At 32.6% G+C, this 15,425-nt stretch overlaps 2 protein-coding genes across 14 annotated transcripts in view; one reads left to right on the top strand and one right to left on the bottom strand.

Moving 5' to 3' along the window:
- The window catches only part of Ca-beta (Calcium channel protein beta subunit), a 67,965-nt gene that overhangs the window by 5,517 nt on the left and 47,023 nt on the right, over window positions 1-15,425 (bottom strand). For 6 of the 13 annotated variants that reach the window (XM_081987431.1, XM_081987441.1, XM_081987435.1 and 3 more), the window contains 8 exons: window positions 7,853-7,969; window positions 6,834-6,953; window positions 4,398-4,608; window positions 3,203-3,431; window positions 2,879-3,143; window positions 1,677-1,844; window positions 1,515-1,620; window positions 1,361-1,396 (listed from right to left, as the gene is read on the bottom strand). In XM_081987431.1, the coding sequence (XP_081843557.1) occupies window positions 1,361-1,396; window positions 1,515-1,620; window positions 1,677-1,844; window positions 2,879-3,143; window positions 3,203-3,431; window positions 4,398-4,608; window positions 6,834-6,953; window positions 7,853-7,969 (1,252 nt within the window). Of the gene's footprint in view, window positions 1-1,360; window positions 1,397-1,514; window positions 1,621-1,676; window positions 1,845-2,878; window positions 3,144-3,202; window positions 3,432-4,397; window positions 4,609-6,833; window positions 6,954-7,852; window positions 7,970-9,840; window positions 9,949-11,843; window positions 12,220-15,425 lie in introns of those variants that run through there. The other 7 variants (XM_081987432.1, XM_081987439.1, XM_081987443.1 and 4 more) reach the window with 5 other exon arrangements.
- On the top strand, window positions 13,867-15,360 carry LOC145734210 (uncharacterized). The gene has a single exon (XM_081987446.1). The coding sequence runs from the start codon at window positions 13,978-13,980 to the stop codon at window positions 15,193-15,195; it is 1,218 nt and encodes a 405-aa protein (XP_081843572.1). The 5' UTR covers window positions 13,867-13,977; the 3' UTR covers window positions 15,196-15,360.

Below are 15,425 nucleotides of genomic sequence, written 5' to 3' on the forward strand. Positions count from 1 at the left end.
AGCATGAATTGTTGCAAACAAACTCACTTGGAGTGAGAAAATGACAGTTTTGAGTATTTTTTTAGAATCCTCATTAGTTTTATCATCCAATAACATGAAAAAACACTACAAAATCTGATACAATCAGGGAGAAAAGCGGTATCAAAGTTTGAGCTGCCAGAAACAGAGTTTGAAAGCATAGTCAAGGATAAAATCGTCTGTAAAACTTACTTGAAGTGAGAAAATTACTGTTTTAAGCACATTTTTGAAATCCTCACTAAATTTTCTATCTGATAACCGAAAAAAAACTACAAAATTTGGTAAAGTCCGGAAGAAAAGCGGTGTGAAAATTTGAACTGCCAGAAACAGAGTATTTGTAAATTACCAGTAAAAAGTAAAATATTTTCTACCGGTAATTTACCCACAAAATAAAAAAATGGGTATTGGGAAAAACATATTAAAACTAATAATAATCAAATTTGTAAACTTTTTTGTTGGCAATTATAGTCAAATTTAGGGATTAGTTAGATAAAGAGTGTGTTATTTTGCTATAAGAGGTACTTAACATTATTTATAAAAATAAAGAAAAATATCCAACTTAAAATATGTCCTGACATTTAATGTGTCGTGTAATATGAATTACTTAATTACAAATTTTTACATACACAGAAACGTTTCAGTTTAAGTAAAGTTTGAAATATTAAAGCACCTAAATAATAATATGCCATAAAAACTTTTAAATAATTTTATTAATTACATGCGGTTATATTAATTGGACCCAAATTGTAGGTACAGCTTAGGTAGTAAGTGAAATAGGTGATTACATATTATAGATCAGTGGATGTAATTGTTTTTTTGTTGTTAGAATAAAGCTATGAAAAAAAGACGTGTTTTTAGATAACAAAGTTCCTATTTTAGATAGTGACTTTTTTATTATGGACAGAACAGGGAGATTAGCTTAAAAAAGCAAAAAATAGATTTTGAACCTTTTTGACATAAAGTAAACAATTTTTAACTATAATAACTTCCTTAATATGACGATGATTTAATTGAAGCTCTGAATTATCATCGGACTATTTGCAAGAGAAAGTTTGATTAGGAAGATATTTTTAGGCTGATAAACTGAAGTATCTAACTTGCACTAATTAGGATCCAACAAGTTAGTACACAACCCTGGAAAGTATTAGTTAGTATAATAACTACGTAAAAAATGCAATAAATACTGAGAAAGCATGTTACAATAATGATCCAAATATATGTGAAATCATTATTCAATATCAACAACGGTCATGCATAATGTGTTATAAGAAAGATAGTGATTCTAGAGAGTCTACAGAGTCCCAACTTTGCAATCCTATGTATCTAACACCTGCATGACTACCTCTAGAATCATGATGTCCATAAGCGTCATGATGAGCTGAAAAGAAACATTAGTTGTTAGATGATTGCTGGTAGTAGTTAGTCACAATGGTATAGTTGCATTACAAACTGGTTAATTTGTTAGGTTAAAGTTTTGGTAAACATGCATTTATTACCTGGCAAGGTGGGTCTTCCCTGATCCCCACTAGGAGACGCTTGTGGTGAAGCTGCAACAGCTCTTTGTACATTTGGTATTTCTTGGTGCGTAGCTCTCCAATAAGCCTACGAAACAACAATTAGGAAATATTTAAAATTTACAAAATTTAGAAAACGTTTACTTCTAAATATTCTGCTATATGTTCACAAGCATCTTCTAATTGGTTTTCGTCTAAAATTACATCAAACATTTCGGGTGGGCATTGAGCTAATTTTTCAGCCGCCACCATTTGGACGTTTAAGTGTCTGGCTTGACTTTTTCCTCTTGATTTAATTAACCGTTGCAAAACCTAAAACAACAATTTGATTTAAAAGACAAAGTAAAAAGCGAAATGAAAACCAAAGAATTACTCAGTAAAATAAAAAAAATATAACTAGATACTTCAGAAGTAATCAAGCTAAGGTAATAAATCAAGTAACAAAGGACCAGGAAGAAAACTAGAGGTAATCAAGGAAGAAAGACAAGAAAGAAAGAAGTGACAACCAGAAAATTTACATAATTATAAAACGATATTATGGTGTATTATACTAGGTAATAAAGGTTTTCCACAAAATCAAAATTGAAAGTAATAAGTTGTATTATCACCAAACGAGTTTGTTACATAAAAATTACTCATCAAAGAGAACACAAACATCTCACTTTTAATAATAGACTATTTTAAATCCCACAGTGTGACGAAATCACTAGTATTACCAAAATACCAAAAATATTAACAATAACAACTGTATTTGTCCAGATAATCCCGAATAACGGTTAAAACAGATTCCAGACAAAGCCTAATGAGCAAGACAATGAATTCAACCCCCATTAAACTAGACGAATCGTATACAGTGTTGCTAAGTCAAAATATTTAAAGACGGTAGAATAATCGGTCAAAAACGGTAGATAATAATAGATCAGTAGAAAGAAAACAAATTTCATTTTACATTATTATACAGGATGTTTTTTAATGATTCTAAACTCGAATTTTTGTCCACTTTCTACCCATTTTTTGTGGGTCACGTGTGTCATTTTCAAAATTTAGTACAGTCCGGGAGGAAAGCGGTGTCAAGTTTGAACTGCCAAAAATACAGTTTGAAAGAACAGTCAAGGACAAAATTGACGGTAAAACCCACTTGGAGTGAAAGAATCACTGATTTAAGTACATTTTTGATATTCTTATTAAATTTCCTATTTGACAGCCTGAAAAAACTCTACAAAATTTGGTACAGTCCGGGAGAAAAGCGGTGTCAAAGTTTGACGTGAAGTAGACTTGGCAAAATTGTCATTACCACCAAAAGACGTCTAGAATCTTAGATAAAAAAACTCAATAAACAGACTTACCTTAGGACTAGTAATTTTAAGGTAAACAATACAGGGAGCTAGTGATGTTTTGGCAAGTTGCGAAGGATGGTTGATGGTGTCACAATCCAGAACCACCAACTGCATGGTAGTAGCCAATTCGAATATCCTTTCAATTTCTGCTTGAACCTCGTTTAAACACGTCGATCTTGTTGCTGAACGTTCCATAATCGCACGTTTAGACGGATTGTTGAGTAGTGATCTTTTTGCTAGAGATATATCTGCCATCACCCGAGTTATTATTATTCTGCAATCAAGTTTAAACTTTCATTCTGTTGAAGAAAAGAAGAAGCAATCGCAACGTACCTTCCTTCAAATCTATGTTTTAAAAAATCAAATAAGGCTTTCTGCATCATGTCGGTCACTTCGTAACCTTTCAATGAAGGACCAACTAAAACTACCGGTCTCATTGATGGTACTACGTCGTAAGGTGCTGTAGTTTCCTGTTTTTTGAAGAAGGCTTTCTTCTTTTCTTTAGCTGGAGGGGTAGTGAGTGATTTCCCTCTTGGGTTTCCCATAGAATCGGACTCATCCCCTATAACATCATTTCTATCAACATTTTTTGAATTTCTTTTTTTTATATTAAACAGTTTCGTTAAGGTCTAGCCATCCTATATAAAGCTTCTAGCTAAAACTAAAAAACACTTCTACCAGCTAAATCTACACTCTACGTGTATTGGGAATCGCTGGGAAAGAAAGGATTTAACCAAAAAGTGGTATTCAAACCCAAACTTAAATCAAAGTGTGTCAAAAATCATACAAACCTTGTATAGGATACGAGAAAACGAAAATTCCTGTGTATATACAGCAAATTTATTATTCACTTGCAAAATTAAACACTGATTACCATGTAAGTACAGGAAATGGATAGCACAACAAGAGCACTCTTTATCATTTAGTGTTTAAGTAGAGTGTTTTTGTTTAAAATCCTTTTTTAAAAGGAGCTTTAACACCAATCATAACTGTAAAAACCCACTTTATATTATTACTTTATTTTAAATTTTATAATAATATAACTCGATTCCTTTTTCAATCAAGTTAAATTGTTACGTATGCTGGATTTGATTTAGGAATTATTGATTAGTTCAATTTTTTATTCGTCCACAAAGCAAATTTTAGTGGAACACACCAAACAAGATTGTAATAAATCCGCCAGGCTAAGTTTGGAATTGTTCCAAAAAGTCTGTATAAATCTTGCAATCCTTCACAATGGCCTGATATATTTCATTGATCTAGACTCTTTTACTTGAAACAAAAAAGGAAACTGTACATGTTTTTAAAATAGACTGAAGTTGAAAAAGGAATTGGGTGAATTTCATCTTCAACTGTATGAGAAGAATAATCCTGGCAATATAATAAAAATATAAAGGAGATTTTAACAGTGAGGAGTGATTGAGTATTGAAATAGCTCCCAAGGGCGAGATTACGACATCGATTACACCAAAACGACAAAAAACAAATGCCGATGCCGAAAAAAAAAAACGATTTGGATGGGACATACCGGGTGTAGGAGGAGTGCTACCTCTCGAAGCATCGTTACCCGTAGCGCCAATGTTCGAACTGGAACTAGTCTTGCTCGAGTAAAGTTTACTCGTTCTAGTTTGGACCTGTTGTTGCCTGAGATTCTCGAGTTTCACCGGAGACGGTATGAACCCGATGTCACAGCCTTCTTTTACTAGGCGGCCAATCCACCAATTATTATCATATTTTTCCTGGAAAAAAGTAAGTTGGTACACACAGAAATAGCAATCAATTTTAATATCTACAGTTAACCTTATTTTGGGAATATCACAGTAAAAACCTCCTGTAACTCAGCTGTTATGTGGCAATTAGAGTACTTCGTGAGTTTACCAGAATTTAAGTCACCTAAGATTGGTCATTTCCTTGCAAGCCAGTACAGATCTCTTCATTTTGTTGTTTAAACAAGATTCTGCTACGTTCTAAGACTATTTTGATAAGTTCTGACAATGTTACATAAGTCCGGAGATTGCCAGATAGGTTCAGGTAATGCCAGAATATTAATGTATTATTAAATTAAGACTATTCCAGGACACCGAAGAATGAGACAACTCTACTATCTTGGGAGATCCAACCTACAAATTCAATTTGAAGAATGAGCTTTAGAAGGAACTTATTAGTTGTTCACTCCAATTAACTTTCTAATAGCTACAAAACGGAAAGGCAAATTATTTGTAGCATTCTCTTCAAGTTATAGCACACTTCAGGTTCTCTTTCACTCTCGTTTGGGAGGTAACCTTTAAAGGTAAAAACCTAGAAAGACAAGAAGACTGCAAAGTGTGTGGGGTTGAGGAGCAATATCATTAATAATGGGGAGATTTCTCCTTTGTAAAAACCACTTTAATGTGTTTCATAAAAATAAAGTCAATCAAAACTGTCCATTTGAAGAATCTTGTATCTATAGGACAAGTTTGATCTTCTGTAAGTATTTTGTGAAGAAATGCCTAAAGAAGTGATTCAGAAACCTCTTCTTTTATTCAAGATACGGTTTTTTTCCAGTATACCATGCTTTTCATTCTTCATAGTTATTTAGCAAAAACTGATTTCAAATCAGCTGAAATTGTGGTTTGAGATTTGAGCACCCTGTAACTCTGTTATTTTTTGGAGTAAATAGAGGTTAAACCACTCAAATTAACCGTCTTGAACTGCCCTCTTTACAGTAATGTAAATCAAAATTTTCTATCTTAAAAATTGCGTACAGTGTGACCAAAAAATCTGAATTACTACAATTTTCATGCACCCCTTGTATAAATGCGGTACTCACGTGAAATTGTGGTTTAAAATTTGAGCACAATGTAACTCGGTTATTTTTCGGAGTTTAGGGTAGTTCAACCACTTAAAAGAACCGTTTTGAACTCCTCTTTCCAATAGTGTAAAGCAAAAAATTCTATCTTAAAAATTGCGTACAGGGTGACAAAAATAGACAACTACCATACTTTTAAACCATTTCGCAATCTTACGGTACTGAGTAAAGAAGTTGAATAGGAACATTTTTGGTTTCTTGCAGATTTTTCGTAAGTTTCACCATTACTGAGTTATTTAGCAACACTGATTTGATCCAACAAATTTTCACCACAATTTCATGGTTTAAAATTTGAATTTCAAATATTTTTGGGAGTTTAGGGTGGTTAAGCCACTTAAATAAACCGTTTTGATCTCCTTTTTGTAATGGTGTAGAGTAAAAAAATCTATTTTAAAATTTGCGTACAGGGTGACAAAAACAACCACCATAATTTTCATGCACACCCTGTATATTGCAATTTTTTTTTCAAAAAAATTTGATACAGTCAGGGAGAAAAGTAACTAGTATTTCTGACTGGTAATTTACCGGTAAAATTTTCCTGGTAAAGTAAAATATTTTTTTATTTACTTTACTGGTAATTTATATATTACTAGAAATTTATATTGTACCTACTAAGAAATATTTTCTTTAAACAAACAGAATTTGGATGTAATATAAGAAAACGAATATATTCGGAAAATAACTGTATGCCGCTGATTTAACATCCCATTAATGTAAATAAATTCTTGGCAAAGTCTGCTACGGAATATACACTTAGCAAAACATTGTTATTCCCTCGGTTTAATATCGCTTTTTATAGCGCATTAGTTGGAAAAATATGACCCAGATTTGAGGTTAAAGCCACTCTTGCCAAGTACTATTTTGCTTTATCATGTTATTTACATTAGGGTAAATCCATATAACGATCTTCAAGGATAAACACATAATAGGCGGAAAATCAAACAAAAATGGGATGATGTAACAATGTGTGTGTTTTTCCACGTTAAAACAACCTTATATTAATACCCCCTGTATTGTGTACAATTATGTGTTTAACCTGTATTTTCTTTTAAGAAATATTTCCAATAATCCATTAGACAAAAAGAAAATTAGTGTTAAACTTAAGCACAAACTTACCTTAATATGCAAAAAATCCCTAACATCGAAGGAAATGGCGTAACCATGAACTGGGGAATCGTCATCCAAACTCCCATCATACGACACGTTGGTCCTTACAGAAAATGCTACCGCTCTCGTCTGTAAATAAATTTATTTAGGTGATTCGTATCATAATCATTCCATTAAAGGCAATTTATCAAATCAGGGGTTATAAGTACAGTAACCTTTATTAGACAAAGCCGCTTTAAAGGTCAGGAACAGGGAGGAGGGAATTTAATAAAGATGACATTGTAGCAGATTTTATGGAAGACATTGTCACTTAAACCATGTGAGAGAAGAAGAAAGTGATTAAAACTAATAAATTGATTGATATCATTTCCAGGATTAATGGAAAATTTTATTGTTTCTGCTTGAGAATACACGCCATCAGAAAAACATGACTTATTGTCAAAATTATCAACGAGTAAGAAAGAATTTTAATAATTACAAGAAATACAAAATAATTTTACAATAAAAGTGCCAAACTAAAGCTAACACCAACAAAATACTGGATGGTTTGTTAAATATGGTTCTGTTGGCAGAAGTTGTGTTAAGAGACGTTATCCAAAATATTGATTTCTTATAATATGTTGGCAAGTTGGCAAAGAGTCTAAAATATTTTCGAATAGTGTGGCTCCAAATGAAAAATCCTTTAAAAATCTAGTTTTCCTAAATCAATCTTCCAACTTATTTCAAAAGTTATAATCTGTGTAAATACAAGTAAAGGTAACCAGAGAACGTAATGTCGCATGTATAAAATCAATAACCTTTATTCTAGCAATTAATGAGCTAGCAAAACTCAATTCAATGCAGCTCTTGCCTCCGAAAATCTAGGTCACTGCTTATTATAAAAGAAGTTATTTTCGAGCGAACAAAGAAGGATGCGCCATATTTTACATGACTGACATACATCAGTTGACCTAAAAACGACAAAAAGCACTGTACTTGAACAAAAACGGCATTACAAATTTCAAAAATCGAATTAATAAATATCTTACCCTCGCTTTTTCCAGTTGACTAAGTGCCGCCCTTTCCTTCTCCCTCCGTAAGTTTTCCTTCTCCTCGTCCAACGACAGGTCCGATGAAGGCTGTGAATAATTTGAATCAGCGGAGCCCTAGAAGGAACAAAAAGCTTTAGTTGAGAGCTACGTAATTATTAATTTCTACTCATTAAAATTAATTAGACGACAGTTGACTGAGCATTAACAAAAAGACCGTTTTATCGTTACAAATCGTACTTGTCTTGTGATTTTAGGAATTACAAAACTATACAGTCCAATTAATCTAATTAAGTGCACGTTTGGCATGTGCCAAATGATTCCTTTGGTCTAAAAATAATGTTTTTATTTAATTTATATTTTATTTTATTTATGTAAGTATGAGAATCTCGCAAACGGTAAGATATGCACAATTGGTGAGATTATGGCAAAATTGCGCAATTTGGAGTTTAATATGCCATTTTAAAGTTTCAAACAAACCGAATGGTTCCAGGCTGTTTCAAAACCATTTGGAAGCTTATGAAGTTTGTATAGTGTTTTGGAAATTTTTGAAACCATTTTAGAATACTTTAGGATAATTTGGAAGGTTTTTGGACAGTTTAAATAACATCCTAAAGATGAGATTGTTTTGAAATTTTTTGAGAGCTTCTGGACTAGTTGAAGAGCATTTAGAAGTTTATAGATATTGTTTTGGAGGATTTTAGAGTTTCTATAGGGTTTTTGAGGCTTTTGAAAACTTTTTAGAACACTTCAGGAAGATTTGGAAGGTTTTTGGACAATTTGAAGAGCATCCTGAAGGCTTTGGACTGCTTTAGAGATCTTCGAAACAATCTAGTGAAGCTTTTAGACTGTTTCAAATCATTTGAGAGCTTCTGTACTAGTTAAAGAGCATTTGGAAGCTTTTAGACTGTTCTAAAAGCCTTTGGAAGCTTATAAACACAGTTTTGGAGACTTTCAAACCTTTTTAGAATATTTTACGAGAATTTGGAAGGTTTTTGGATAGTTTAAAGAGCATGCTTTAGAGGCATTTTGAACCCTTAGACGGTTATAGAAATTGTTGATAGCTTTTAAACTGCTCTAGAATTCTTCATTGATTAATTTTTAAATTTTCTCTCCTACTTGCGCAATTATGCCATAACTTAACCAATTTTGTAGCTCTTGCCGTTTTCGAGATCCCCATATACTTACACACGAATTTGTGGCACCCTGTATAGTTATAGCCTTTTCTTGCCTATACATCACGTTAAAAATTCAACAATTTTAAGTAGATTTTTTCGAATACGACCCTAATTTGTGGAACTAATTTAATCATCCTCAAACCAACCAAAACGTCCCATTTTTAGGATTTTTTTCGTAGTGATCATACTTTATGTATAACTATGTTATACACTATTTAAGTGCCTTTTGGTTAATGTCACTCAACTTCGACTTAAAAAATTTTAAAAGTAATACACATTTCTAACAACAATAATTTTTGTATTTATTTGTCAGACAATATACGGAAGAAACCAGTAACTACCTACAATGTTATGATTGTGTGACCTGTTAGTGCATGAAGACAATGTATGCAATTGAAATAGAAGTATGTGGGAAGAAACACATGCAAAACGTTGTACACGTTTATGGTTAATTGGAAATAACAATTAGACTTGAACTATATGACGATCACCTAATTGGTAATGATCTAATATCCTGTTCTGAATGAAAAAGCCGAACGTTAACAAATGGCTACAAAAATACCTAAGCGATGATGGGAGATGTAAACAAGCATTACATTTACGAGAGTACGAATGTAAACACTTTCAGCATTCCACCGAGCACTAATCGTGCAAAATTCTATTTTCTCTGAACTTTATCTAAATAGTACCACAGAGCTACCTGCAAAGCTAAGTCCAGTTTATATGGAAAAAACTTCTGGACTCAGCTACTAAAGCATTATCGCATAATCTAAGACAAATCTAAGTTTGGGGCGTTTTCTTGTGTCTTACCAGGCTAGTGTATTTTGACATAGGTTAGTTGGAGGAACGCTGACAAACATGCGACACTATTAGAAGTTAACAGTCTTCACTTTGTAATAGTTTTCTTCCAATCCAGATCTAAGAACATGAATTTCTTATCAAATATTCCATTAATCCCTATGATATTAAACCTGTCAGACAATTGATTTTAATATGTAAATTATGTTGTAAAACAAAATTTAAATTTATTTGAAAAACTAGTTTTAATAATATAAAATAAACTCATTTGTAGCAAAACCACAGTATTATTAAATAAAGTCAAAATGAATTTAGTTTTAATTGAAAACTGGAAATTCTATAGGCTATTGTCACTTTGCACCAAATAGAACCAAGCTACCATGAAGTTGAAAACACACTAAAAACTAGTGATGGGTGTAAATTTACCGGTTTTTACTTGAAGTAAAATTCAGTGTGACAGGAAAATTTACCAGTTTTACCAGTAAATTTATGGGTCTGATTGAAAATTGCTTGCGATTCAGATTTTTTGGCCACCATGTACGCAATTTTTAAGATATAAATTTTTGGTTTACACCTCTGGACAGAGGAGCTCAAGACGGTTAATTTGAGTGGTTCAATCTTCTTGAACTCCCAAAAATAACCGAGTTACAGGGTGCTCAAATTTGATTTGAAAATTTGTTGCTTCAAACCAGTTTTTGCCAAATAACTCAGAAACGATGAAAGTTACGAAAAATTTGAAAGAGAACAAAATGTTTGTAAAGAATTGCTAAAATCATCCCTGGAAGTTTCACAGACCGTCAGTGTCGCTATTATACAGGGGGTGCATGAAAAGTGTAGTGACTTAGATTTTTTGGCCACCCTGTATGCAATTTTTAAGATAGAATTTTTTGGTTTACACCTCTGGAAAGAGGAGCTCAAGACGGTTAATTTGAGTGCTTCAATCTTCCTGAACTCCCAAAAATAACCGAGTTACAGGGTGCTCAAATTTTAAACCACAATTTCAACTGATTGGAAAATTTGTTGCTTCAAACCAGTTTTTGCTAATAACTCAGAAACGGTGAAAGTCACGAAAAATTTGAAAGAGAGGAAAAATGTTTGTAAAGAAGTGCTAAAATCATCCCTGGAAGTTTCACAGTCCGTCAGTGTCGCTATTATACAGGGGGTGCAAGAAAAATGTAGTAACTCAGATTTTTTGGCCACCCTGTATGCAATTTTTAAGATAGAATTTTTTGCTTTACACCACTGGAAATAGGAGCTCAAGACCACTAATTTGAGTGGTTCAACTTCCTTGAACTCCCAAAAATAACCAAGTTACAGGGTGCTCAAATTTTAAACCACAATTTCAACTGATTGGAAAATTTGTTGCTTTAAACCGGTTTTTGATAAATAACTCAGAAACAATGAAAGTCACGAAAAATTTGAAAGAGAGCAAAAATGTTTGTAAAAAAGTGCTAAAATCATTACTGGAAGTTTCACAGTCCGTCAGTGTCGCTACTATACAGGACGTGCATGAAAAGTGTAGTGATTCAGATTTATGACTTTTCAAATTAGTGACAGTCATGACAGAAAAATGATATTTTTCAAGTTAATTTCAATTAGACAAATAAATTTACACACTGAATTTTACTTTAATAACCGGTCACGGTAAATTTACGCTCATCAATAAATATTTCCATATTTTGTGATTAGCAAAAATAATTTTTAGGTACTCTTCATGTTTCATACAATACAGGGTGTAGCTTATAACAGGTTTAGCTATTCAAGAAATGTTACTTCTTATACTCTTGTTATATTGGGAAAATAAATATCATATAACACTTATTATAATGACCAGTATAATACACTGTGACTCTGAAAGTTCAACCTTTCATAGGTCATTGCGTGGGCAGGTTGTTTACCTTCCATGTCGTGGGTTCACCTAGTACCTACCGTAAAAAAATAACTACAACACATACAAATTTAAATTATAAGTTATAAGACACATATTATACAGACCAATTAGTTAAATTCAATACCTGTGTAAACAATTTATTATATCCCTGATTGAAATTGTTGTATCCCATCATTTTGCGACATTTCCCGACACTTTTCCATGTAGTTTATCATACAAGTCCGACCACGTTTAGGTTCCTATAGACATATTAAAGCACCATCAAAGCAAAACGGCACCGGAAAAAGCTATCAAACACCCGCATATTTTATAACTTGTATTGTCAGTGTTCCGAAATCAGGTTGTGAAAACAGCAGTTTTCGAAACGCGGCTAGTCAGTTATTGTTTATCGGGCGTATCGTAAATTTCCCAAAAGACGCATAAACTATAGCCAAATTAACACTCTCGAGTACCTCAAAGTTCAAATTTTCATGTTGTGACTGTTTTCCGAATGTGCGAGTACATATTTAATAGAGGTGGGGTTATGGAGATGTCTCGCATGCGCAAGTATCGATCTTTCCGATTTCCAACTGACTTTTCAACGCTGATGCCAGAGTTCTCCGAAAATTTCGGCTTGTCAGAGTTGCCTGGAAAATGTACACGTTGCAAACACTGCAATGGAATTTGCCGGCGATTAAAAGATATACCTTAACAAGGCAAACACCCACAGGATATTAACCTTTGTGGAGTTTTAATAATGAAAATTATACATTTTAATTAAACTAAGTAGTTTACGTAACAATCTATATTTGCAAATCAATTTGATTTTTTTAGAAAGTGTGTAACTTTGCGTATTCTCAGGTGAAAACAATCGCGTGCGGAAAAGAATTGCTTTCCGCACTTCTTAGAAAAATAACTATTTTGAAGCCTCTGATGGCTGTATTAAGAAACAGTCCTGGAAGGGAAGAAAAGGAACAAACAAGATTTTCTTTGATATTCAGATTCCTCGAGCATTGCCAGATTGATTCCAGAGGTCGCTGGTAGTTTTAGAAATTTCTCAAACGTTTAAGACACTTGTGAAATATTTCTAGAAGCCTTTCAGAAGAAGGTAGGTTTTCAAAAGTATTTATAAGTCTCTATTATAATTGAAATAATTTTTTTTTTGCTTCTAGCAAGTTAAGTTAGTGTTAGGACACTTGTAGAGGCCTCTGGCAACTTTTGGGTAGTTTTCTAGAGGCTTTTAGCTTTGAAAAATAATTTTAATAAAAGTCTTGTAACAGAAAATATACTTAGTTCATTCAAATAACTTGTCACAAGTTGAGATTTTGTTCTTTTTTTTTCAAATTATCAAATTCGACCCTCACCATTGGGATCTCGGAAAGTATATGAGATACGAGAAAGTTTAAATTTGGGCTTAATTTAAAGTTAAACCAAATACAGTTTTAAAAATTTCGATATTTCTAGTACTTTCTAAGATATCCGAAAAAATCTGATTTTGTTTTTACTTTACCTTACTATCTCTTTGAAGAGATATCCCAAAACCAAAAAAACCATTTCATTGCAACTTTTTATCAGCTGACGGAATTTGACGCCCGACGTTTCGTCTGTCGGCAGTCATCATCAACTTTTTTTTTCTTATGGGAGACATATTAAATTTTTAAACGTCAAAATAGTACGTTTAATTCTGATTTCAGTGATGTATGACGACTTATGATTTGCTTCATAAATGACGAAATAATTCAATAAAATCTAATTTTACTTCAACAAGTTGGCTTTGAATTTGGTTTTAGGATATCTCTGCAAATAAGGTTAGAAATAAATAAAAACAAAAAATCAAAATTCCTGTTTTTTTCGGATATCTTACGAACGTACTTGGAAAATAATTTTTAAAACGGACTTTGGTTCAGTTATCAGTTCCCAATTTAAATTTGTTCATATCTCTTATAGTTTCCGAGATCCCAATGGAGAGGGTCGAATTTGAATTACCCTGTATATTGTAACAAATGTCTAGTAAAAATAAGCAGCCTTGTAATTGTTTTTCATTGGAAAATCGTTAATATAACTAGATAGCACATTAATCTTTCCTGACGGTCATGTAAACAAAAAACAATTTTAATATACATAAAGGAATATAATCATTCTTAAATAAGACCGAGAGAAATCCTTATTATGGTAAATATTATTAGGCTGCAATTAGTTCATTCTGTCACTTTAAGTAGATAAAAAGTGTAGGAACAGCAGTACTGTGATAAGTTTGGTGCATTGTGTTTTTGTTCATAATGGATAGCGTACTATCTCTTGACGAGTGCAATACAATTTTAAATAACAGTCTAAACCACAGTAAATTTAAGCTTGTAAAAAAAGAAATTACCAAGTTCTCTGAAAAAACATTGGGGTTTTTGGCCGAACATTTGTTACTCACAATATTCTACGTTAGTGAAGGTGATGGTGTACGTGAAAAGACATATTTTATAAAATCTTTACCGATTACCAATAAAGAACAACGGGATTTTATTGAATCGTGCGGAGTGCTGCTTAAAGAAAAGACAGTATACAAAAACGTGATTGCTAAACTGCAATCAATTTCCAGCCGTCCGTTTTCACCTAAAATATTCTTGACACGAAATGATGTTATGGTATTTGAGAATCTTCAAGCTAGAAACTTTAAAGTATTCTCGAAAACTTATTTAGATAAACCACAACTCCAAAGCGCGCTAAAAACAATGGCAGTTATGCATGGATCTAGTTTAGCTTTGGAAGAGTTAGAACAATCAAAAAGTAATACCACATATTGTCTAGTTAATGAATGTGTAAACGAGCTAAATGACTATAAACTAGATTTTGTCAAAGGTAATGTAAGGAATAATTGGTACCAATCTTCAGTAAGGTGTGTAGGAGAGTTGTGTGTTCACTTCACTAACAATCCTGAATATAGAGACAAAATAAACGACTATTTGGAACTTAAAATGTCTAAATTAGATGAAATCCCTTCGATTACGAGAAATGTGCTATGCCACGATGATCTATGGCTAAACAACGTAATGTTTAACGAAAACCTCGACTGTTTATTTGTTGACTTCCAGATGGCAAAATACGGCCCACCGGCTTACGACTTTCTGCTGTTATTATATTTAAACAGTGAATACACATTTTTGCAAAAAAACCTTAACGACTACGTAGATTTCTATTACACCAACGTGGCAAAAGAACTAAACCGTTTTAATTTAGATATAAAGACAATAATGCCAAAAAAACGTTTTACAGACAGCATAGAGAATTTTGCCAAACCAGCTTTATATCAAGTTTGTGTAGCTGGAACGTACATTTTCAATCCGGAAGAACATCTGCAATACATAATGGCCAACAAGGACATGTACGATGAATTTAATTTTGGAGACAGAAGCAAATTTGTTCTGGAAGGTATGAAGATGAGCAAAGAGTGCGAAACTAGGTTAAGGAATATTATTCTGCCTTTATGCGATATGTTTTCATTGTGATTGCTTGTAGTATTATTTTTGTTTGAATGTAAAATATTCAGTATGTATTGTTTTAATCATTGTTAATTATACATATTTTAAGACCAAATTGTATTCAAGGCTGTCGCAATTACTAACATTATCAATTACTTCTGTATAATAGTTGAAAATAAGTTAAATAATGTAGCTACTTTATTAATTATTGGCAACCTTGTCTTAGACTTCGGAAAATAACTCCTTTCTGAGGCCCT

Source organism: Ips typographus, linkage group LG9, assembly GCF_016097725.1.
Source record: "Ips typographus isolate SLU linkage group LG9, UJ_Ityp_2.0, whole genome shotgun sequence".
NCBI classification, from domain to species: Eukaryota; Metazoa; Arthropoda; class Insecta; order Coleoptera; family Curculionidae; genus Ips; species Ips typographus.